At 48.9% G+C, this 26,251-nt stretch overlaps 2 protein-coding genes across 2 annotated transcripts in view; both read left to right on the top strand.

Moving 5' to 3' along the window:
• The window catches only part of LOC310873622 (bifunctional heparan sulfate N-deacetylase/N-sulfotransferase 1-like), an 88,260-nt gene extending 80,244 nt beyond the window's left edge, over positions 1 to 8,016 (top strand). Inside the window, exons 12-16 of the mRNA XM_083786161.1 lie at positions 109 to 283; positions 4,779 to 4,949; positions 5,124 to 5,233; positions 5,666 to 5,768; positions 5,872 to 8,016. Of these exons, the coding sequence (XP_083642287.1) occupies positions 109 to 283; positions 4,779 to 4,949; positions 5,124 to 5,233; positions 5,666 to 5,768; positions 5,872 to 5,991 (679 nt within the window). The 3' untranslated portion in view covers positions 5,992 to 8,016. The remainder of the gene's footprint in view (positions 1 to 108; positions 284 to 4,778; positions 4,950 to 5,123; positions 5,234 to 5,665; positions 5,769 to 5,871) is intronic.
• A 2,411-nt stretch (positions 8,017 to 10,427) lies between these two features.
• Positions 10,428 to 25,460, top strand: LOC310873789 (E3 ubiquitin-protein ligase UBR4-like; the record flags this gene model as incomplete). Its single annotated transcript, XM_083786341.1, has 1 exon — positions 10,428 to 25,460. One exon carries the CDS (start codon positions 10,428 to 10,430, stop codon positions 25,458 to 25,460), a length of 15,033 nt encoding a protein of 5,010 aa, XP_083642467.1.
• Between the last annotated feature and the right edge of the window lie 791 nt (positions 25,461 to 26,251).

Here is a 26,251-nt window from a genome sequence, read left to right as displayed (position 1 = left end):
GACAGAGTGAACACAGGGTGTGCAACAGAAAATATATCGTATGCATTAAGTGGAACTTGTATCAGTCTCTAATACCTTTTGTGTGTTTGTATTGACTTGTACCAACAGGTATATGGAGTACTTCCCCCTGCCCTCCAACACCAGTTCAGACTACTACTTTGAGAAGAGTGCCAACTACTTTGACTCTGAGGTCGCTGCACAGCGGGCCGCTGCTCTTCTGCCCAAAGCCAAGATCATCACCATCCTGATCAACCCAGCGGACCGGGCCTATTCCTGGTACCAGGTGGGTCTCAAATAGGGCTTGGTCCACATATTTATGTGCCATTATTTCAGCTCTTTCTTTTTTTGGACAACAGACAACAGACAATCAGTATTGGTAATGAACTATGCAGTTGACATGTCCCGTTTTGTTTTTAACCACTTCCAAGCTGCCTCGATATGGGAATGTCATTCATGCAGGGGAAAATTCGGGTAATGGTTTAAAATGAAAGGAAAAAAAAACATTGCGTGGTGGAACGTTGAGAGCTTGTACATCGTTCGGCGAGGTTTCAAAATTTGTTTCAAATCCATCCATCCATCCATCCTCAACCGCTTATCCGTAGTCGGGTTGCGGGGGCAACAGCTCCACCAGAGTGCTCCAGACTTCCCTCTCCAGAGCAACATTAGTGACTTCCTCCTGGGGGATTCCAAGACCTTCCAATGCCAGTGAGTCGATGTGTTTCCTCCAACTGCACCTTGGTCTGCCCCGGGGTCTCCTCCCAGTGGGACGTGCGTCGAGGACCTCCCTATAGGGAGACGCCCGAGAGGCATCCTAACCAGATGCCCGAACCACCTAAGCTGGCTCCTTTCCAGGCGAAGGAGCAGTGGTTCTACTCCAAGTCTCTTGTGTGAAATAGAAACTTTAATTAGATCAAAGTTCTCCAAATTGATTAGTTCATTTTGGTCAAATCATTGGTGATCGTGGCATCGGACCCATAATTTATAAATCATGATTTCGCGTGATTTCGCGGCCATAGAACAGACAAATGCTTTTTTGTTCTGTCTTCACTAGAGAAGATATTGATTCTCTAGTGAGTGGCAGAATTGTAGACTTGGTCAATATGACAACAGTAAATTAAATTGCTTTAGAAAGAAAATATGAAAACACTGCGTCTCAACAGAGCCATAAATAAAGGAAATAGTCAGAAATGAAATGAGGCATGCCATGCATTGCTGGCAAGCATTACATCTGTTCGATCAAAGGTTGGCCAGGGTTATTGTGGATGAAAGCTCCTCTCTAATGAATACATCCTGCCTTATTGTGTACCTCAGAACGTCAGTTAAAGGCTCAGAATCATCGATCTTTATCTTGGATCTTATTGAGCTCAAGAATACCACCGTTAAAGACTTGGAGGCTGGTCAAGCTTCATTTAAACAATAGCTTGTTTAACCCATTCTGTACAGGAACCCCTTTTGGTTGTTTTAAGCATTATGTTATACTTTAGCTATTGAAAAATAGCAGATCTACAAGCTCATAGCGCAACACCGAGTGCCACCAGCTACGAGCTTGTGGATCTGCTATTTTTGAAAAATCGTGAAAATGTGGTGCAAATCTTTGAATATATATTCTTTCAGAGCGAACATATTTAACACAAATCTTTGCTTCTGAGGGGGGGTCCCTGGAACAACATATTTTCAGATGGGGGTCCGCTCCGCAGACAAATACAGATAATTCTGGGGGTCCTTGACATGAAAAAGGTTGAGCACCACTGACATAGAAACATACATTTTCAGAAAACTGTCATGAATTGGAAGACATTTTGTAGCATCGAGCTCAGGTCTAAATGGGTCTGTAATATGGAGCGACTTGGAGTCTGGTCAGCTGCTTCATTTTAAACTATAGCTTGTTTAGTTAATGCATGACTTTCTACAGCACTTAGAAAACACGGCAGGCACACCACGACTCTACCCCAGAGCCACGGCGGTGGCTCAGGGGTAGAGTGGCTGGATGGTAACCACAAGGTTGCCAGTTCGAACCCGGGGCTCCCCCAGAGTTACTGTCGAAGTGTCCTTGAGCAAGACACTGAACCCCTAATTGCTCCTGATGTGCTGGTTGGTGCCTTGCATGGTTTCCGCTGCCATCAGTGTGTGAATGGGTGAATGTAATGCACAATCTATGTAAAGCGCCTTGGATAAAGGCGCTATATAAATGCACCATTTACACCACCAACAGAAGCAGGCTTAAAGACTTGTCGACTGAGGTCAATCTAAATTTGCATGCCACTAGGGTGGGAATATAAATCATAATCTCATGGATTAAAGTTCTCAGTCGCCACCGACTGACTGTCAGTCATTTGGATTCCATAGAAGCCAGCATGTTTTCTATGGAATGTTGCGCAACAAATGTATAGCCCATCCACAATCTCTCAATGAGTGGTCAAACGAGCAATATTGGGTTCGGAAGCATCTTCCATCAAATCTATCTGTGATATCTTCACCTGGAACAGCAGGAACAATATTACTGAAACATAACCGTACAAATTGTGTTAATTGTTTAAGGGAGAAAGAAACGGCAAAAGCAGAAGACCAGTCTTATAGGTGCAAGGCTCAAATGTACCAATGTGAATGAAGGAATAGCCAGCACACACGAAATGTCCTTTTCACATGGTTTATTTACCTCTGACGGACAACGGACGAGTTTCGGCCTGATGGGTCTTCCTCAGCGTTGTCGCATCGCTGAGGAAGGAACGACGTGAAAAGGACATTTTGTGTGTGCTGGCTATTCCTTTATTCACATTAATTGTTTAGGAAACATTGCTAGGGAGGGCCGTGAAACTTTTGTTTCCCACATTATGACCTGATTGATTTCAGTTGTGAGAATTTATTTTGCTTTAATCCACTTATAATCCTTCTAGGGAGATGTATAATCTATTTAGAAGTTGCACACAGTACTTGACAATGGAAGTAAATGAGTCTACGCAGTGTCGACGTTCAAATTAAGAAATGTTGATGCTCAGAACACTGGCACAACTCTTAGCCATGATTCAGTATGAATTTATTCAGAGCCAACGTTTGACCACTGAGGTCTTTTTTACTTTTTTTATGGGTTTTCTTTTTGTGGCTTTCGCCTTTATTTTATATATTTTATAGAGGGACAGACGGTAGGCTGACAGGAAATTGGGAGAGAGACGGGGGAGTGACATGCAGTAAAGGCTGTCGGGATCGGGAGTCGAGAGACTGGATTACGCCAGCCACGGTGCCTGGACCGCTGAGCCACGGGCCAGGCCCACTTAGGTCGTCTTGAGGGTTTTGAAAACCCTGGCGGCCGAAACATTGGTTGTGAATAAATTCATACTCATAGCTCATAGCTACTGCACCGTAGCTAAGAGTTGAGCAGCCTCTTCTTCTGTCTTCAGTCTTCTGCACCGTGGTCAAGCAGCTCCACAACTTGTGCCGCCCGCCGCCCTAACCACCCTTCTTGTGTTTAGTAAACGTTCCTATTGTACACAGTAGTGGCTGATTACAGGATCCAGCCACTAGAGGGTGCTGTTAGTTAAGGAGTGTCTAGGATACAAACGTGTGGGTGGTTATTATGATACTAGCCTCGGAAACCCAGACGTTTTTATTTCCAGTGAGAAAAAGAAAAGTCTGGGACCGAGTCCCCTTCAATTCGGCATACAGTTGCGCAAACGTCGATCACTCTCTGCTGATTTCTGATCGTCTGCACCTTTGTTAAATTGAAGCACACACGCACACACACACACACACTCCTCTCTCTCTCTCTCTCTGTCGCTCTAATTATTTAGTCTCATGTTGCGCAGCTGCGTCTAGATTCTCTGCCGGGGGCTGCCCATGCCATAGAAAGCATAGGTGGACCCCAGGCTATTATGATACTAACACTATCGAAACCTGAAAGTATGAAATGAATCAATATTGAGAAACATGTGATTTGATTTAATCTTTTACTGCTGAGGTCACGTGAATAAAATTACTGTCAACTGCAGAGTTCTGCCATCTTGTCTGCATCCCGGTCCGAGTTGCTTTTGTGAAAAATGTTTTTATGATGTCTTGAAGAGCTTAAATACCAAATCTTTGCAGTCCAGGCAGAGAGTATCACAGTCAATCAATTTCATAAAGATGAAGTGATGGGAGAGCAGTTTGTCCAGAGAGTAATGTCGTACCATCATTAAAAATCACCAAAATGGTTTGAAAAGTGGGCACTACTTACCAGAAGGTCTGCTGAGCCGTTTATCCTGTAGTAATTGGTAAACATTGTTAGTGGGTGAGGGAAGAATTTACAATTTAGGCATTTAGAAGATGCTCTTAATCCAGAGCGATTTACTGTAAGCAAGTAAACAAGGTAGCCTAATACATCAAATGCATACTGTACTTGCATAGAAATAGTCTTCAAGGATCCTAACCGAACCTAAACATCCGTCTTAACAGTAGAATCTCTGTACAATGAAAGAACACAATTGTTTTTGGAATTTTTACATTTGTGATGTCAAGTAAAAGAGTCAAAGTTTCTGCTTGAATGCGGAATACAAGAGAAGTAGTAACACTGTCCGTCCTTCCTTCCTGTCCCCCACAGCACCAGAGAGCCCACTGTAACACTGTCCGTCCTTCCTTCCTGTCCCCCACAGCACCAGAGAGCCCACTGTAACACTGTCCGTCCTTCCTTCCTGTCCCCCACAGCACCAGAGAGCCCACTGTAACACTGTCCGTCCTTCCTTCCTGTCCCCCACAGCACCAGAGAGCCCACTGTAACACTGTCCGTCCTTCCTTCCTGTCCCCCACAGCACCAGAGAGCCCACGACGACCCCGTGGCCTTGAAGTACTCCTTCCGTGACGTCATCACGGCGGGCCACAACACGCCCGTCAAACTGCGGGTGCTCCAGAACCGCTGCCTGGTGCCGGGCTGGTACGCCATCCACATGGAGCGCTGGCTCAACCACTACCACTCCAGCCAGGTATATACTGTAGTTAGTACTGTAGAATATAAGAAGGTCCTGGGTTCGATTCCCGCTGTGGGGGATGCTGTGCGCCATGGAAGTGACCAGTATCAGTGATCTGGTCTGGTCTGTACTGGTTAAGTTCTATAAAGAATATCTAATGCTTTATACTCCTGTGTCGGTCTCTTCCAGTTGCTGGTACTCGATGGCCAGATGTTGAAGACTGAGCCGGCCTCAGTCATGGACAAAATCCAGAAGTTTCTAGGCCTGGCCAACGCAATCAACTATCACAAGATCTTAGCGTGAGTGTCTTATGTTGGAGATCCTTTTGTAAAGTCAAATGCATGAAGTTCTCAGTTGGCATGACTGATTTCACTCATTTGGATTCCATAGAAGTCAGCATTGGAGCCATCATGTCTTCTATATGGAAGCATGTTGCGCATAGAAAATAGCCGATCTTCAAGCTGGGCTTGTAGATTATTTTCGAGGGGCGCTAGCCCCTCGAAAATAAGTTTGGCTTGTTTTAAAAAACGCCATTGACAATGAAGGGAAAATGTACGTCCTATTGTCCCTCATTACGTCATATTGTCTCTTTATCGTTAATGGCATTTAATGTTTGTGTTGGCACCATTTGTTTTACATCACCTAATCAACATGAGTTAGACTTTAATGTATTAGCGCCCCTCACTTCACACGTGTGTGATTTCTCATTACTTGACCCCCCAAATCTCCAGGTTTGACCCTAAGAAAGGCTTCTGGTGTCAACTGCTGGAGGGAGGGAAGACCAAGTGTTTGGGAAAGAGTAAAGGACGGAGGTACCCTGACATGGACGCCGAGGTACGATGTCTTTCACATATAGATGTCCTCTATTTTAATCTATGAATGTAAATGTATCCTGACAGTTTTATTTGTAAACGTGCAAATCTCCCTTTTCTTTCAGTCCCAAGTGTTCCTCAGGGATTACTACAGGGATCACAACATCGAGCTGTCCAAGCTGCTGTACAGGATGGGCCAGCCGCTGCCCAGCTGGCTCAGGGAGGAGCTGGTTCATACCAGGTAGCAGGGACCACCACGGTGGTCCACGACACACAGACTGAAGCACGCTGCTCAACCCCCCCTGCCTTCCATCGGGGCCCGGGGGATGGTGACAGAGTATGATGGGGAACTCTCTGGGAAGACTGAAGTGGGACATATTGGCCCCACGCTGGTTCTAGATGAGAAATCGATCAAAATGGAGATTTGAACACGGGGGTTGACCGAGCCTTAGTGTGATCTTCATCATGAAATAAGATGGATGGATGAAGGAAGAGTGGGGTGGTGAGGATGAGGAATGCTGCGTAGATGATAACCGGAGACATTATTTAAGCTCATTCCCCTCCCTTCTCTTTGTAAGCCTTTACACAATACAAACACAGAGACATGGCAAGCCGTGGTGCAGGATTGTACCACGTTGTCGCAGCGACAGCATCTCCTACTTTCCTCGATTACACCTCTCTCCTTCACACACAAACTAAAATCTTCGTCTTAAAATCAGAAGAACGAAGGCTGAGACTGAGAGCGCTGGCCTGATGAAAAGGGGGTCGAGCTTACTTCCTGAACACACAAGCAATTGTGTTTTCTCAACTACATGTACTGTATGAACTCGTCATGTTTGAGCACAGTTAAGCAGGCAATGCAGAATGAATGGAGCTACTGTAGATTACTAGCTACTCGATGGACAAGACGACCTGAGAGTCGAAAAGGAATGTGGTGTGGGATTAGCGGGCATCACTGACTGAGGCTACGTGTTGTAGCCGATAGGCCTTGCTAGAATATAGTTATCGCATTTACAAGTGCCAGGACAGAATCTTCAATATACTATTATCATGTGGACTTTTGAGGGTTCTTTTTTTTTGTTTTTTGTTTTTTTAAGATAGACTTTTTTTTTTTTACCCAGATTTTTTTGTTTAAACTTTTCTATGATGCTGTTGGTGATGCATTGCATTATTGTAGAATGTACCACAACACAAAACACTACAGCTCGGTTTAGTTTTTAAGTGTCATGTCGGGCGCAGATGTACGACAGCCTGGTTTGTTAATTTGTCAGTGTCTTAACCTTCTCTAGAGTCATTCTCATGGCTAAATCAGCAAGGATCCGCCGCGGGGGCGAACGTTGAAAGCACAATATTTAAAGTACTCTAGAGAGTGACCATCATTTGTCATCATATACACGTCGTTGGAAAGCACAGTCGTACAAATGGATCTTACTACAGTCTGTGAAGGCAAACATAAGCTAGATAAATATCCATTTAATACACGGTCCAGTCCAAGAGTTTCAAACAGGATGTACAGAAAAATATATATAATCTCATTGGCACCAGTTTTCAGCAAGGGGTGGGGCAGTTGTCAAACATTTTGTAAACCTGTCCCGTGTTTCATTTCATTTTAGCAGTCGCTTTTTTAAGTTGCCTCTTGGGAGAACAAAAACATAAACCGATGCCGGCCCGAACCAACCAACAGTATGACTTGTTATAGAAAAGACCGTACAGGCGCGTCTTTACCACTGCAACTAGATGTCAAGCATTGATTACAGAAGCTGCTCTTTTTTGCAATAGTTTTGTACGATGTTCTGACGTTGATAACGACGCACATGTGGGGTCCTCCTTTTTAATTTTCCTGACGGTGTAATGTACATAATGCGCAGCGCTTGATCAACCTAAATTATTGAATGTGGGTTTTACACTCTCCATCTGCGGTCCCTTCTCTCACAGTGTGAAATGTCAGTACTGTAGTAAAGGGAAGTGGACGCCTGTTGTTCTTTTACTTCCATTTTCATTGTGCGGAGGTGCAGTATACATTATGTCGAACAAGATTGTTTTTCCTTCTCACATCCTCTCACTGCCAACTGTTGTACATAGGTACAGAATCTCTTCATTATAAAGTATTAATTAAAGTGATAACGCATAACAGCAACAATGGTACTAATCTCCTGGACTGTATGATAAAGATTTGTAATTGTTGTCAATAATTTTTACAGTGTAACTAATATTGTCGGTGCTTTTTAATTTGCAAATAAAACACCACTGTATTTTTCAGTAGTCAGCCATTTTACTTTTCTTGCCTCTTTAACCAGTCACTGTCTCCCTACAGGAGTCATATTTTAGTCCCACGTTCTCTTCAAAGGTGAAGCCAAGCAAGTTTGTTTTGACAGTTTTGTGCAGAAAATGTTTTATTTATTTAAAATGTTTAGTGAATCTCGATCTTGAATTCTCTACCACATATGATTAAGTAATATTACACATCGAGAGGATGTACTTTAATAGTTACCCTTAAAACAGAGATCCTTAAAAAAATTCTAAAAACAAATGTAGCCACTACGACCACAAATGTCCCAAGAAACTCTAGCCTAGCAACCCAGTCGGCTGCACTCTGGGAGAACAGAGCCAGCTGATTTCTATGTTTTGATTAGATGTTCCATTAGGCTCGATTAAGCACGGCTAGAAGGCTGTTTCAACCAATCGGATTGCTTCCTTGAAACGACCTGTTGTATAATGATGAATAGTCCTTGCAATTTATTTTATTATTTATTCTATTTATTAGTGTTTCAGCTAACTTTGGATAAAAGGAAATTGTGTCCTAGAATCATAATTATGGCTTACAGAATGTTTGTCATTGGGGAACTCCCTGCAGAACAAAGGGGACTTTGCTGCTCTCGGAAGTGTAATAAATATGCTACGAGCCATCATTCATTATTTTAGGTCGGGGATGATTACGTGTTTTTTTTTGTTTTTGCTCCCGATCTGATCATTTGATTTGGAGTAATGTGCCAATACCGATTTTTCTCGAACCGAAATTTATAACACTTACACCATATCACAATAGTAGAAAAATCACAGACAATATCCAGTCTAATATCATGTGGATATAATATTGATACTAGGGATGTCCTCTGATCACGTTTTTCTTTTCTGCCCCGATCCGTTTCCGATCATTTGAAAATTACGTGATCGGCCCCGATTTCCGAACACATGATCGGATCGGGGCAACCCTACCAACAGTACATTCCAGATTGAACTATAGTCTTGGATTAGGATTAGTATCAAAATCCTCTATCACAGTGGTTTTCAAACTTTTTCATGTCAAGGACCCCTAAATTGACAATTAGCCTGCGGACCCCCATTTGTATGGCTCTAGCAGTGATTTTCAACCGGTTTCATTTCAAGGACCCCCCAGTTTAACATGCATTAGGTTACGGACGCCCATTTAACAGCATTTCTATCTCTCGGACCCCAATTTATATTGTAAAAACTGTTAATTTAACTCTGAGTGCACAAATGGAACCTGGTTCCATTTGTGCACTCTTGAGTTACAGTCCCATAAGGGTCCATTTGGTTCCTAACTATCATTTTGCTGGGGACCCGCTGGAACTCCCTCAGGGACCCCTGGGGGTCCCCGGACCCCAGTTTGAGAACCACTGCTCTATCATTCTGTCTTCATTGCCATTGTAGTACCTTCCTTGAGCTGCATAAGATGATTGTGTTTAAGAGAAACTCATTTAAAGGTTATAACGTTTCACATCTCCTTGAACAGATACGTAGATGTGCTTTTCCTCAACCTTACATTTAAACTAATCTCACTGTTCCACTTCACAGATGGATGCATTTTCATACTAACTGGGTTATTATGATTTATCTTACAGGTTATTTGTTCTGGTCTTTATATATAATAACAAGAACAGATATTGTTTGTGATAGTGATCAGATTAATCCAGAAGATGTATTGTAATAAACCTGTAGTCAGTGGAGTACAGCTTGATTGTTTAGTCCTGGATACACAGTAAGTCGACAACAAAATGAAATGTAGCTCAGACGGGGCTAAGCTATAGGAAAAATCACACCTGTGTGAACTGAGCGGTGCAGGCCACTAATATATTAAAGTTAACTCATGTTGATTAGGTGATGTAATGGTGATGTAAAACAAACGGTGCAAACACAAACATTAAACGCCATAAAGAGACAATATGACGTAAATTACACATTATGACGTAAATTATACCTTCATTGTCAATGCGTTTACAAAACAAACATTGAACCTGTGTATAGGAGGGCCTAGCGCCCCTCAAAAATAGGCAAAGAAGTTTAGGGATAAGGGGTCCTATTAAGCCACTGACAAATGGTGCCCTAAGTATACGGTATTGATAAATTCCAAATAACTGTGTAGAACTCCATATTTGGGCTAATTATGATGTGAGGAACTCCATTTGGGCAAGATTTATGCTGGGGACATCGTATCCTATCCTATCCGGGTGGGTGGGTAGACACATATGGAGTCAAATATGGAGATTCTCAGCATGCGCTGATGTCAGACACAAACCTTACAACATGCACTGATGTCAGACACGACAGGGGTGCGTCCGGATATGCGCACCCCTGTTATATTAGTTTGTGTCGTACAGTGTGCTCAGTGCACTATATCTGAACGCACCCCAGAATTGGTCCCAGGGGTTTCAAGATGGCGATGGCGTCGAGCGGAGGACACGGAGAACGTGAATGGACAACGGCTATCCAACCACTTTTATCTGCTTCGTATGCGGCTGCTTTGGAAATGGAAGCGCTACCTCAGCTCATTGGAACGATAATAAACGGCGAATCTGAGATTCTTCACCATGACAAACAACATGAGCCATTCTACTCGTCGTTTGTGGCGCTCTCTGCACATTCCATTGCCACTGTATGTGGACAAATTCCCAGGAATCAGTTGCTGTCGGTGGCTGCAGCATGCAAAGTACTAATGGAATTCTCCCTACTGAGGCTGGAGAACCTGGATGAAGCGTGTGCTGTGTCACAGAAACACCTGGTCCTTTTGATCAAAGGACTTTGCTCTGGTCGCAGCACACTGGATCGCACAGAGATCATTACCTTCACTGCTATGATGAAGTCCGCCAAGTTGCCTCAAACTGTCGAGACGCTTTCAAATGTGGCAGAGAGTGCTGTGAACCCAGAGCTCCGACAGAAGGAAGTCCAAATGAACTTCTTCAATCAGCTGACTTCGGTTTTTAACGCTGACCATACCACTATCTTGGCCTCTCCGTCAGCACCGCACATGCAGGCTGAGAGTGATTGTGATGACCAAAGAACAACGGATCAGGCCATTCAGGCCTTTGTCTCTCAGAATGTGTTAAGCTTACAGGAACTAGGTGGGTCTGAGAAGTTGCTACGAGTGTGCCTCAAACTGCCCTACCTTCTTCGCTATATCAACCGTTTTCAGGATGCTGTATCAGCCAACTCATTCTTCATCATGCCTGCAACTGTGGCCGATGCCACTGCAGTCCGCAATGGGTTCCATTCACTGGTGATTGACGTGACTATGGTTTTGGACACACTCTCCCTACCAGTCCTGGAGCCACTGACACCAGGCAGACTACTAGATATGACTGTACTGGCTATGAGCTGTCTCTATGCTGGTGTAAGCGTGGCTACTTGCATGGCCATTTTGCAGGTAGGCAATGGCTTTGCAGTGACAAAGGAGGAAGATTATGAAAATGATGCAGCCACCACCGTCCAGAAATGTCTGGAAATCTATGAGATGATTGGACAAGCCATCAGTAACTCTCGTAGAGCGGGCGGTGAGCACTATCAGAACTTCCAGTTGCTGGGAGGCTGGTGCCTGTTAAACAGCCTGTACCTGATCCTCAACCTAAGCCCAACTGCCCTGGCCGATAAAGGTAAGGAGAAGGATCCTCTGGCTGCGCTGCGTGTTCAGGACATCGTTGCACACACCAAAGATGGAGGTGGGTTCCCTACACTTGGCCCGGGGAAAGAACACCAAGGGTTTGGAGTTCTGTCTGTTATCCTGGCTAACCACTCCATCAAACTCCTGACATCGCTTTTCCAGGACCTTCAAGTAGAGGCTCTGCACCGGGTCAGCAACAATGAAGGCTCGGACAGTGATGGACCTCCAGCTGAGCTCAACATCATGGCTCAGAGCACCTCCATCCAGAGAGTCCAAAGGCTCATAGACTCTGTACCGCTGACCAACCTGCTGTTCACCCTGCTGTCTACTTCATACAAGAAGGCAGGTGTTCTCCACCGCCAGAGGAAGGGTTTAGTCAGCAGTGATGCCAGTGCCTCCACTGACTCCAACACCTACTATGAAGATGACTTCAGCAGTACAGAGGAGGATAGCAATCAAGATGATGACAATGAGTCTATCTTGGGCCTTTGGTTTGAAGAGATTATCTCTCCAACCAAAGACAAAGTGGCTCCCCCACCTACACCCCTGGAGACATCCCCTAGAATGAAGAGGGGAAAGCAGAACGGCAACATCTTGGCTGGCCGTAAAGACGATGATGACAGAGAGTCTATCTTGGGCCTTTCGTTTGAAGAGATTATCTCTCCAACCAAAGAGAAAGTGGGCCCCCCACCTCCTGGCGGTAAAGATCCAGAGCTGTTCCTAAGTCTGGCATGCAGCATTCTGAACTTCACCACTTCCATGCTGAAGTCTCGGAACAACCTCATCCGCAACTACCTGAGCGTGTCTCTTACCGACCAGCACATGGCTATATTGGCCAGCATCATCAAAGACGTAGACAAAGATGGCAAAGATGTGTTTTCCCTGGCGCTTTATCACTTCAACCACACCCTGGTGACATCAGACCTCCCATCCCCAGCCTTGCAGAGCACCCTTCTTCAGAAGCTGGGAGTTGTCCCCTTGTCAGAGGGTCCATGGCCTCTCTACATCCACCCTCAGTCCCTCTCAGTGCTCTCGAGACTTATCTTTATATGCCAGAATAAAGCCAGCCTGCAAGAAGAACCAGATGTGCCCGAGTGCATGAAGGTTTGGGAAAGGTTCCTGGGAACACTGAAGCAGCATATCATCCAAGGCTCCGTACACGCAGATGAGGACCTCAACGTGGAACACCTGCAGCTCTTGTTGCTGCTCTTTCACAACCTGTCCGAGCAGGGCCGGCGCTCCGTTTTCACATTAGTCACCCAGGCCATCACAGAGGTGGCCCAGAACAAAGACACCCAGTTGAAGGCTGTACCCCTCAACCTGGCGCGCCTGCTTTTGGTGCTGGATTACCTGCTACACCACTACTCCAAGGCACCCTCGTACCTCTTTGAACAGGTACAGTACAATCTTTTCACCCCACCACCCTCTGGGCCAAATTCTGTTCATGATGGAGGAAAACAGACCAACCTCCCACTCTACTATGGTTTTAAGGAGGTTGAGGACAACTGGGCCAAGCACTGCTCATCAGATTCCACCATACAGCCTAGGTTCTACTGCGTACTGTCCCCTGAGGTATCTGAAGACAACATTAGCAGACTAGACAGCAAGGTATTTCCCCAGCTATTTGGTGGTGCACTGAAATATGATGAACTTTACTCATGGCTTATTTCACTCCTGGCAGCGGGGTCTCAGTTTGACACGGCAAGGAGACAAGAAAACAAACCAATCACTCCCATGGAGGCCTGCTCGCTTCAGTACTACTTCCTGGTGCTGTGGAGGATTCTGGGAGTCCTGCCGCCCTCAAAAGCCTACGTGGAACAGCTGAACACTGGCTGCAGTGACCCACGTGAGAGCGACATCCTTCACACCTTACGGTGGTCCTCTCGTCTGCGTGTTCCCACCTATGTGAACTGGATCAAGGAAAACTTGGTCAAGCAGGGGATGACAGCAGACCAGGCTGCCTCTCTGATCGAGACAACAGCGGCCAAATGCAGCACTGTGAAGTACGACGTGGAACTAGCAGAGGCATACATCGCCAGGCAGATTTCTGCCTTTTCATCCGTGGACTCAAGTGCGATCCTACCACTTCATCAGGTGCCCTCGCTCCAAGCTATCTACACACTGGATGCGGTCATTTCCATGGTGCAAGTGTCTCTAGATGATCATCTGTCCAAAGTGGCCATAGAGGCGGACACCCCGAAAGCCTCGGAGATCACCAAAAACCTGCTGCCTGTTACGCTGCAGTTGATTGATGTTTACACTGCCTTCACAAGGTCTTACATGGTAATGAGTCTCCCAGAGGAAGGAGAGAACAAGCTGACAGAAGCCAAACTCCAAGGCTATGCAGCAGTTCTCTCCATCGGCTCCACGCGCTGCAAGGCCAACACGCTTGGTCATAGTGTGATGCAGAACTTGCCTTCAGCTGTGCAGACGTTGTGTGAGACTTGGAATAACATCCACACCAATGAGTTCCCCAACATTGGATCATGGCGTAATACATTTGCCAACGACACCATTCCATCAGAGAGCTACATCAGTGCCATTCAGGCTGCTCACTTGGGAACATTAGGCTGCCAGTCCCTGGCCCTAGCCTCCTCTCTCAAACACATCCTCCTCTCGCTGGTTCGTCTCACTGGAGACCTTATTGTCACTGAGGAGCTGACCCCCTCACAGGTGGTGCGCACACTGCTGCCTCTCCTTCTGGAGAGCAGCACAGAGAGTGTAGCTGAGATCAGCATCCCATCACTCGAGCGCATCCTGGGTGCTGCAGAATCAGACGCCTTCTTGGCCCGCATCTATGAATGCCTGGTCACTGGCTGCTACAACATCATCGCAAACCACTCAGACCCCAATAGTGGTTTGGATGAATCTGTGCTGGAGGAATGCCTACAATATCTTGAAAAGCAGCTTGAAAGCAGTCTAGCCCGCAAGGCTATGGAGGAATTATTTTCATCCAGTGGCGAGTTGGTCCAAATTATGATGACAACAGCCAATGAGAGCCTATCGGAAAAGTTTTGTAATAGGGTGCTAAAATTCTTCACCAAACTTTTCCAACTCACGGAGGAGAGTCCAAACCCCAGCCTGCTCTGCCTGTGCGGATCCCTGGCTCAGCTGGCATGCGTGGAGCCGTCACGCCTCCAGGCTTGGCTCACACGCATGACAGCAACCCCTCTCAAAGACTCGGAGCAGCTGGAGATCGTTCAGGAAAACCGACAGCTCCTACAGGTGCTCACCACCCATATTGTACGAGACAACAGCCAGGTGGGAGAGGGAGTGTGCACGGTCCTCCTCCGCACACTCATACCCATGGCAACAGACATGCTTGCCAATGGTGACGGAACAGGCTTTCCTGACCTCATGGTCCTCATGGCCACTCTGGCTAGCGCTGGCCAAGGGGCCGGTCACCTGCAGCTGCACAGGGCTGCCATTGATTGGCTGACTAGTTGCAAGAAATATTTGACCCAGAAGAATGTTGAGGAGAACGCGAGTGCAAATTTGACTCGGGGCAAGCATGCGAGCACGCTCGAGTGCTCATGCCACATCATCTCCTACCTGGCTGATGTGATGAACGCCCTGAGGCAGAGCAGTGGCCAGGGCTCCTCTGCTCTCCTGGTGGTGGAGGAGGAGGAGGAGGAGGAGAAAGCCATGGAGGTGGACTCAAACTGGGTAGAGGAGCTTGCTGTGGAGGCAGGCGATTCTCAGGCTGAAGACTCTGATGAAGACGCCTTGCAACTCTGCACCTTCACCATCTCTCAGAAGGAATACATGAACCAGCATTGGTACAACTGTTACACCTGTAAGATGGCGGATGGGGCAGGTGTGTGCACAGTGTGCGCCAAGGTCTGTCACAAACAGCATGAGATCTCCTATGCCAAATACGGCTCTTTCTTCTGTGACTGCGGTGCCAAGGAGGATGGCAGCTGCCGGGTGAGACCGAATACCTCAGGTCAACACGGGAAGAGAACAAGAGCGGCATTGGTCAAACACAGCCCAAGCAATGGAATGGGAACCACACCAGCGCTCCTGAGCGAGCTGCAAATCCCTGAGGGCGCAATTCGCCACCAGAATGCCTCACCCTCCGACAAGGGCACGGTCACAATCTGTGATGAGGACAGGAAGAAGAAAAGCAGCGTGTGCAAGAGCATCGAGGGCTGCCAGGAAGAGCTTCTGGCACAAGTGCTGGGGTCGTCCACTGCAGCAGTCATTCTGGAAATGATCATCTTCCTGAGGGATGCCATCCAGACAAACTTACAGCAGGCGTCTGCTGTGGGAAGCAACAGTCGTTCCCAGCAGGCCCTCAATGAACTGCACAATCAGGACAAGACTGTGGAGATGACTGATCAGTTAATGGTACCCATGCTCAGCTCCCAGCAAGGAGCCTTTGAGAATGTGCAGATGAACTACAGCGGTGACCAGGGTCAGATCATCCAGCAGCTCATCAGTGCTCATGTCCTACGTCCTGTGGCCATGTGTGTCCTGTCGTCCCCCCGCGGCCGCCGACAGCACCTCGCTGTCAGCCATGTTAAGGGCAAGATAACGGTTCTGCAGCTGTCTTCCCTCCTGGAGCAGGCTGACTCCAGCAAGAGGAAGCTGACACTGACCCGTCTGGCCTCGGCTCACATCCCTTTCACTGTCCTGAGCCTGACGGGAAACCCTTGTAACGAAGACTATCTGGCCGTGTGCGGTCTCAAGGACTGTCATGTTCTGACGTTCAGCAGTACAGGCTCTGTGTCAGACCACCTGGTGTTGCATCCGCAGCTAGCCACTGGCAACTTTATTATCAAAGCTATCTGGCTGCCTGGCTCTCAGGCTGAACTCGCCATCATCACAGCTGACTTTGTTAACATCTATGACCTGTCTGTGGACGCCCTCAGTCCCATGTACTACTTTCTGCTCCCGAGCTCCAAGATCCGGGACGCTACGTTCCTCTTCAATGAAGAGGGAAAGAACATCATCGTCATCATGTCCTCGGCAGGCTACATGTACACTCAGGTCATGGAAGAGTCTAGCAGTGCCCAACACGGCCCATTCTACGTCACCAATGCGTTGGAGATCACACATGAAGACCTGAAGGATAGCAATGATCAGGTAGCTGGAGGCGGCGTGTCGGTCTACTACTCCCATGTGGTCCAGATGCTGTTCTTCAGCTACAGCCAGGGTGAGTCCTTTGCCGCCACCATCAGCCGTAGCACCACCAGTGTCCAGAGACTCTTTACCATCAACATCAAAGGCTCAAGTGGTGGGGAGAAATATCCTGCTCTGTGTCAGTGGTCTGAGGTAATGAACCACCCAGGGTTGGTGTGCTGTGTGCAGCAGACAACAGGCATTCCTCTTGTCATCATGGTCAAACCAGACACCTTCCTGATCCAGGAGATCAAAACATTGCCTGCCAAGGCTAAGATCCAAGACATGGTGGCTATCCGCCTTACTGCCAGCAATGAGCAACAGCGAACCACCATAATTGTGCTGTGTGAGGATGGTAGCCTGCGTATTTACATGGCCAATGTAGACAACACGTCTTACTGGCTCCAGCCCTCACTGAAGCCCAGCTGTGGTATCGGCATCATGAAGCCAGTACACAAAGGCAAGGCAGCTGCTACCACCAGTCAGGTGACCTTCCCCATTGACTTCTTTGAGCACAATCAGGAACTGACAGAGGTGGAGTTTGGAGGAAATGACCTACTGCAGGTCTACAACGGACAACAGATCAAACACAGACTCAATTCCACTGGGATGTATGTCGCCAACACCAAGCCCGGCGGGTTCACGATAGAAGCAGTCAACAACAATAGCTCCGTGGTGATGACAGGGATGCGGATACAGGTGGGCACTCAGGCCATTGAAAGGGCTCCGTCCTACCTGCAGCTCTTTGGTCGCACCAGGCACATAAAACTGAAACATGGCCGCTGGTTCGACTTGCCCTTCAATAGAGAGGAGGCCCTGCAGGCTGACAAGAAGCTCTCCATCTTCGTTGGAGCATCCGTTGACTCGGCTGGAGTGACCATGCTGGACTCTATCATCATTCACGGTAAGACCAAGGAACAGTTTGGCTGGCCTGAGGAACCATCTGAGGACTTATCCACCTCTGTCAACGTCTGCAGCCCCAACTTCAACCAGGGCAACGGCTCATCAGATGGCGACATAGTCACACCCACCGCCACCACCACCAATGGCAGCGTACTAGAGAGATTGGTGGTCAGCTCCCTTGAAGCTCTGGAAAGCTGCTTTGCAGTGTGTTCCTCCAGTGAAAAGGGAAAGAACAAGGCTGCAGCACTAGAGCTGGCTACCCTGCTCCTCTCCATACCGACCCCAGCTGGTGTACAGCAGCGGACCAAAGGACTTCTGGCCAGCTTGCACACCAGCCACACGGCCTACCACAATCACAAGGACCAGTCCTTGCTGGGTACTGCAGTGCAGTGTCTGAACATTTGCGGCCGTGACGGTAGAGAGCTGGACCCCGATGTCTTCCAGAGGCTGGTGATTACAACACGTTCCATCGCCATCACGAGACCCAACAACCTGGTCCAGTTCACAGAGAACAAGCCACCGCTTCATGACTCCGGTCAAAAGCCAGGAGAGATCGAGAACTGTAACTTCATCATGCAACTGATGAATAACTTCTGGAAACTCCATGCCCTCAAACCAAAGAACTCCTTCCTGGCTCCTGCCCATCTGCCAGGTCTGTCCCACGTAGAAGTAACAGTGAATGCTCTAGTGGACATTATCCATGGATACTACACCTGTGAACTGGACTACATCAATGTAGCCTCCAAGATTTACATGCGAATGTTGTTGTGCCCAGATACATCTGTGAGCTTTGCCTGTAAGCAGGCGCTGATTAGAGTGCTTGGACCAAGAAAGCAGGAGCAGGATCTGTCGGGTCAGGCCCCCAGCTCCTCCTCCCTGGATGCTGGAACACTCTCCAACACCACAGCTTCAGCCCCGGCATCAGATAACGAGGGCAGACCTGCAGCCACAGAGGGCTCCATGCTGCCGACATCTCCAGCAGAACACGGTGGCAGTGTGGGCTCAGATAGTGGAGGATCTGCCATCGACTCTGTAGCAGGGCAACACAAGGTGTCAGGACGTAGCAGTGCATATGGGGACAGGACAGTGGAGGGCCACACTGTGTGTCCAGGCTCCAGTACCGGGGCCAAAAGCACCACCACAGCCCAGCAGGAGGGAGAGAGAGAGAATGAGGGAGATATCCACACCAGCAACAGGCTGCACACGGTGCGTCTGATGCTCCTGGAGTGCCTGCTGCAGAAACTGCCACAGCTGCACAATGTGGGCGGAGTCCACGCCATCCCTTACATGCAGGTCATCCTCATGTTGACCTCTGACCTGGATGGAGAGGACGACAAGGACAAGGGTGCCCTAGATGACCTTCTGGCACAACTAATCGCAGAGCTTGGCATGCACAAAAAGGATATATCCAGAAAGAATGAGCATAGCTCCATCAATGAAGTCCACTTGGTCATCATGAGACTGCTCAGCATCGTCATGTCTAGAACAAAGTCTGGCTCCAAATCCTGCTCTGAGTCGTCCTCGTTGGTTTCCAACGCCACAGCAACAGCCCTGCTCAGCTCGGGTGCCATCGACTACTGTCTGCATGTGCTGAAGTCCCTGTTGGAGTACTGGAAGAGCCAGCAGCGTGAGGAGGAGTCCGTGGCCATCAGCCAGCTCCTCCGCCCACACAGCACCTCCTCTCCACCTGACATGAGTCCCTTCTTCCTGCGCCAATATGTCAAGGGTCATGCTGGTGATGTTTTTGAGGCCTACTCTGAGCTTCTGACTGAGATGGTGCTTCGGCTTCCCTACCAAATCAAGAAGCTCGCAGACACCAACCCGTGCATCCCACCTCCTGAGTTTGACCACTCCTGGTTCTATATCCTGTCTGAGTATCTGATGATCCAGCCGACACCGTTTGTGAGGAGGCAGGTCCGCAAGCTGCTGCTATTTATGTGTGGTTCCAAGGAGACGTATCGGCAGCGGCGAGATCTGCACACATTGGATTCTCACATGCGTGGAATCAAGAAGCTCCTGGAGGAGCAGGGCATCTTCCTGCGGGCCGGCGTGGTCACTGCCACATCTGGCTCTGCCCTGCAGTACGACACACTCATCAGTCTGATGGAACATCTAAAGGCTTGTGCTGAAATCGCCACCCAGAGGACCATCAACTGGCAGAGATTCTGTATGAAGGATGACTCTGTGCTGTACTTCCTGCTTCAGGTCAGTTTCCTGGTGGATGAAGGTGTTTCTCCAGTCCTGCTCCAGCTCCTCTCCTGTGCCCTGTGTGGAGGCAAGGTTGTTGCCAGCTCCTCCTCTTCCTTCTCAGGAGGAGGCTCTGGCAGTAGTGGGAAGGCAGCCTCCCTGTCGTCCAGTGATAAGAGCAAAAAAGAAGACAAGGAGAAAGACAAGGAGGGTGATGAGGTTGGCAGCCAAGAGGATCAGCTGTGCACGGCGCTGGTCAGCCAACTCAACAAGATTGTCGACAAGGAAACTCTCATTCAGTTTATTCGCTGCTTTCTCCTCAAGTCCAACTCAACTGCCATGCGCTGGCAGGCCCATTCCTTGGCACTGCATATCTATATGAACTCCAGTAAGACTCAGCAAGAGCTATTGTTGGAGCTCACCTGGGCTATCTGGCCTGAGATGCCAGCTTACGGATGCAAAGCTGCCCAATTTGTCGACCTGCTTGGATACTTCTCCCTCAAGACCTCACAGACTGAGGAAAAGCTGAAGGAATACTCTCAGAAAGCTGTGGAGATTCTGAGGGCACAGAACCACATCCTAACCAACCACCCAAACTCCAACATCTACAACACTTTGTCAGTTTTGGTGGAGTTTGATGGCGGCTTTTTCCTGGAGAGTGACCCCTGCTTGGCGTGCAACAACCCTGAAGTTCCCTTCTCAAACATGAAACTGTCATCGATCAAAGTGGACACGCACTACACCACCACACAGCAGGTGGTCAAGCTCATCGGCAGCCACACCATCAGCAAGGTCACAGTGACAATTGGTGAACTGAAGCGCACCAAAATCGCTCGCACTATCAACCTGTACTACAACCACAGGACAGTACAGGCTGTCGTGGAGCTGAAGAACAAGCCTGCATGCTGGCAGAAAGCTAAGCAGGTCCAGCTTATCCCAGGACAAACAGAGGTGAAGATTGACCTCCCCCTGCCCATTGTCGCATCCAACCTGATGATCGAGTTCTCAGATTTCTATGAAAATTACCAGGCCTCCACCGACACACTCCTGTGCCCGCGCTGCAATTCCTCAGTGCCCACCAACCCAGGGGTGTGTGCGAACTGTCGGGAGAATGTCAACCAGTGCCAAAAGTGCAGGGCCATCAATTATGATGAGAAGGACCCCTTCCTCTGCAACACCTGTGGTTTCTGCAAATACGCCCATTTTGATTTTGTGTTGTATGCTAAGCCGTGCTGTGCCGTGGATCCCATTGAGAACGAGGAGGACAGGAAAAAGGCGGTGACCAATATCAACACTCTTTTGGACAAAGCTGACCAGATATACCACCACCTCATGGGCCGCCGGCCAGAGCTGGAGAGCCTCCTGTCCAAAGTTAACGAGGCGGCACCAGAGAAACCACAGGATGACTTGGGTGTGGCGGCAGGGCTTGGCCCGCCCTCGGCCAATGTCAACAGGTACATCCAGCAGCTGGCCCAAGAATACAGTGGAGGATGCAAGACCCCGTTTGATGAGCTCTCCAAGATCATGCAGAAAGTGTTGGCGTCCCGTAAGGAGCTCCTGGAGTATGACCTCCAGGAGAGAGAAGCTGCCACCAAGTCTTCACGTAGCAGCAGCAGCCACCAGCCCAGCATCACAGCCAGCCAGTACTGCGCCAATTCTATGCTCGGTTGTGGCCCCACCTCTTCCAATAAGTGCTATGGCTGTGCCTCGGCTGTCACTGGCCATTGCATCACCCTGCTCCGTGCCCTGGCTACCAACCCTGCCCTGCGGCATATCCTGGTCCTGCAGGGTCTCATTGCAGAGCTGTTTGACTGTAGCTTGCGGCGAGGCACGGCCGCCATGAGGGAGGAGGTCCGTCAGCTGGTCTGTCTTCTAACCAGAGATCACATGGAGGCCACTCAGCAGATGAATGACCTCATCATCGCCAAGGTTGAGTCTGCCATCAAAGGTCAGCAGGTCAGCAATTTGCAGTATGAGATGTTATTGCTTACAGACTCCATTTCCAAAGTGGGAGGATGCTGGGAGTTGAGGCTGCGTTGCGCACTAAGTCTGTTCCTCATGTCAGTTAACATAAAGACTCCTGCTGTTGTGGCAAACATCACTCTAATGTGCCTGAGGATCCTACAGAAGCTGATCAAACCTCCTTCTCCCACCAGCAAAAAGAACAAGGATGCTGCTGTTGAGTCCCTGACTACAGTCAAGCCCTACAGCAATGAAATCCATGCACAGGCCCGACTCTGGCTCAAGAAGGACTCCAAAGCATCTTATGAGGCCTGGAAAAAGTGTCTCCCGGCAAGATGCCAGGAGACGGTGTCGAAGCCTCAGAGCAAGACAGAGCTGCGGAGACAGTACATGCTAGAGAAGTACGTATGGAAGTGGAAGCAGTTCATGAGAGCCAAGACAGAGGGACCTTTCCCTTGGCTGCTCAAGCTAAGCCATAACAACTGGCTGCGACAGGTTCTCTTCACTCCTGCTACTCAGGCAGCCAGACAGGCAGCTTGCACCATCGTCGAGGCCCTGACTACAATTCCCAGCCGCAAACAACAGGTCCTCGACCTGCTCACCAGTTACCTGGATGAGTTGAGAGTGGCGGGGGAGTGTGCAGCGGAATTCCTGGATCTGTACCAGAAACTGATCGAACCAGCTCACTGGAAGGTGTACCTAGCAGCTCGTGGAGTCCTGCCCTACATCGGTAACCTGATCACCCAGGAAATAGCCAATCTGTTGGCTCTGGAAGAGGCTACGCTTAGCACAGACTTGCAGCAAGGTTATGCACTCAAGAGTTTGACTGGATTACTGTCATCCTTTGTAGAGGTTGAGTCCATCAAACGGCACTTTAAGAGCAGGTTAGTGAGAACTGTGCTGAACGGCTACCTTTGCCTGAGGAAGCTGGTGGTTCAGCGCACAAAACTCATTGACAACACCCAGGACATGCTGCTGGAGATGCTGGAGGACATGACGACAGGAACGGAGTCTGAAACCAAGGCCTTCATGGCGGTGTGCATAGAGACAGCCAAGCGTTACAGCCTGGATGACTACAGGACACCTGTCTTCATCTTTGAAAGACTATGCAGTATCATCTATCCTGAGAAGAATGAGGTGACAGAGTTCTTTGTGACGCTGGAGAAAGACCCCCAGCAGGAGGACTTCCTGCAGGGCCACATGCCAGGGAATCCTTACAGCAGCAACGACCCCATTGGCCCCCTGATGAGGGACATCAAAAACAAGATCTGCCAGGACTGTGACCTGGTGGCACTACTGGAGGATGACAGTGGCATGGAGCTTCTGGTCAACAACAAGATCATCAGTTTGGATCTGTCAGTGGCTGAGGTGTACAAGAAGGTCTGGTTCCCCACAAATGAGCGTGTGCCCATGATAATTATTTACCGTATGAGGGGCCTGTCGGGAGACGCTACAGAGGAATTCATCGAGTCACTGAACTCAACAACAGATGAAGAGCTGGATGACAAGGAGGTGTACAAGATGGCAGGAGTGATGGCCCATTGTGGAGGACTGGAGTGTATGCTCAACCGACTTTCTGGAATCAAAGACTTCAAACAAGGAAGGCACCTACTTACTGTATTGCTGAAGCTTTTCAGCTACTCTGTTAAGGTGAGTGTGAACAGGCAGCAGCTGGTAAAACCGGAGAAGAACACTCTCAATGTCATGCTGGGAACTCTCAACCTGTCTTTGGTGGCTGAGCAGGAGAGTAAGGACAGCGGTGGAGCCTCCATAGCTGAGCAGGTCCTGAGCATCATGGAGATCATTCTAGACGAAGCCAACGCAGAGATTTCAGAGGACAGAGGTAACCTGCTGCTGACCGGAGACAAGGACCAGCTAGTGATGCTGTTGGACCAGATCACCACCCCCTTCGTCCGCTCCAACCCCAGTGTCCTGCAGGGCCTCCTGCGCATCATCCCCTACCTGTCATTCGGTGAACTGGAGAAGATGTGCATCCTGGTGGAACGCTTCAAGCCCTGCTGCAGCTTTGACAAGTACGACGAGGAGCACAGTGTAGACGACAAGGTCTTTCTAGATTGCTTCTGTAAGATTGCTGCTGGCATAAAAAACAACAGCAATGGCCATCAGCTCAAAGACCTCATTCTCCAGAAGGCAATCACGCAGAGCGCGCTCGATTACATGAAGAAACATATACCCAATGCCAAGAACCTGGATGCTGATGTCTGGGCAAAGTTCTTGTCTCGACCTGCGTTACCCTTCATTCTCAGACTGCTCCGTGGACTGGCTACCCAACATCCGCCCACGCAGGTGCTGATAGGTGCCGATTCGATCCCCGACCTACATAAGCTGGAGCAGGTGTCCAGTGACGAGGGCATCGGCACGCTGGCAGAGAACCTGCTGGAGGCGTTGAGGGAGCATGCCGAAATCAACCTGAAGATAGACGCCGCCCGCAGGGAGACCAGGGCCGAGAAGAAACGCATGGCCATGGCCATGAGGCAGAAAGCCCTGGGCACTCTGGGAATGACGACCAACGAGAAGGGTCAGGTGGTGACCAAGACCTCATTTCTCAAACAGATGGAGGAGTTGATAGAGGAGCCAGGCCTGGCCTGCTGTATCTGCAGAGAGGGTTACAAGGTCCAGCCAACTAAAGTCCTAGGCATATACACCTTCACCAAGTGTGTGTTCTTGGAGGACTTTGAAAACAAGCCTCAGAAGCAGCAGGGCTACAGCAGCGTCTCGCACTTTAACATAGTCCATTATGACTGCCACCTGGCAGCTGTCAGTCGTGGACGAGAGGAGTGGGAGAGCGCTGCTCTCCAGAATGCCAACACCAAGTGCAATGGGCTGCTCCCCCTGTGGGGGCCGCATGTTCCAAAATCAGCCTTTTCCACCTGCCTGGCAAGGCACAACACATATCTACAGAAGTGCACAGGCCAGCATGAGCCTACTTACCAGCTCAACATCCACGACACCAAGCTACTGTTCATCCGCTTTTCCACTGAGCAGTCGTTCAGCGTGGACACAGGTGGAGGAGGGAGAGAGAGCAACATCCACCTCATCCCATACATCATTCACACTGCACTCCATCTCCTCAACACTACGAGGGCCACGTCTCGGGAGGAGAAGAAGTTGCAAGGTTTTCAGGAGCAGCCGTGTGACAAGTGGGTGGAGAGCTCGTACGAGGTGGACGGGCCACACTACTTCACCATCTTGGCCATGCACATACTGCCCCCTGAACGCTGGAGGAGCTCGCGCATGTACTTCCTGAGAAGGCTCCTGGTCACCGAACACACCCGCAAAGTCTCAGCGGTCTGCACCAACAAACTCACAGATAAAACACCAAGGGAGTATGCAGTTTATCGCTCCCCTCTTCTGTTTTGGGGCCTGGTGGATCTCGTCTTTGACATGTTCAGGAAAGTACCCACCAGCAACACGGAGGGGGGCTGGTCCTTCTCACTGGCCGAGTACGTGCGTCATAACGACATGCCCATCTCTGAGGCCTCCGAGCGTGTGCTGAGAGCTTTCCAGGATGAACTAATGGCCGCTGAATCCTTCTCGGAGTTCCTGGATGTTGTAGGTGTTCTCTCTGAAATTCCAGACCCCGATGTCTTCCTGCAGGATTTGTTGAACTCTGTGCCCTGATGGGAAGCCCCACCCACTAATCCATAACATAAGCCCCGCCCACTCTCACATCAACCCTACAAATAGCCGCTGGGACAATTCCCACCTGAAACCCCTCTCCCCCAGGCTTTCACTATTTTTACCCATATGTACACACACAGTATCGCTACACACACACACACACACACACACACAAACAAGTCGGTATACACGCCACACTTCCTTCTCACTTAATTTACCCCCACAGTATATGACATTTTCAAAATAACGTATAATAAGCAGCACCTCTATGTGCCTGAGAATAGAACGTCTCTGTAACATTTAACACAATAAAGAATGCTGGTTACAAAAACAAATGGGGGGATTCATGTGTTGTCCTCAACACAATAAAGTAGAAGACAATGTCTTTCAGTCAAGACCTTTTTTGATGAAGTCATCAAGAAATTCATCCTGGAATTCTGAGAGTGGACAGAGTGGAATTGCCCTGGGTAAAATTACTGGGAATTGGGGCACGGTGGCAGTTGGTAGTGCTGTCGCCTCACAGCTAGAAGGTCCTGGGTTCGATTCCTGCTCAGGACACTGTGGGTGCTGGCGGCGTGTTTCCCCCTCCGCGTCATCAGTGCCCATACCCAAGGCGGGGTTGGCGAAAGGGCCTTTCTGTGTGTTTGCATGTTCTCCCCGTGTCCCCTAGGGTAGGTACCCTCACAAAAAAACATGCAGTAATCCTGGTCTCTAAACTGCCTCCCCCTGGCCAGCCGGGGCGCCTGATGGAGGGGAAAGGAACTGGTTGGAATAACGTGTTCCTTCCACGC

This window comes from Protomyctophum parallelum, assembly GCF_964188405.1.
Source record: "Protomyctophum parallelum genome assembly, chromosome: 16".
Lineage (NCBI taxonomy): Eukaryota > Metazoa > Chordata > Actinopteri > Myctophiformes > Myctophidae > Protomyctophum > Protomyctophum parallelum.
Note: the sequence above shows the minus strand (reverse complement) of the source record. Positions and strands in the feature narration are given on the sequence as shown.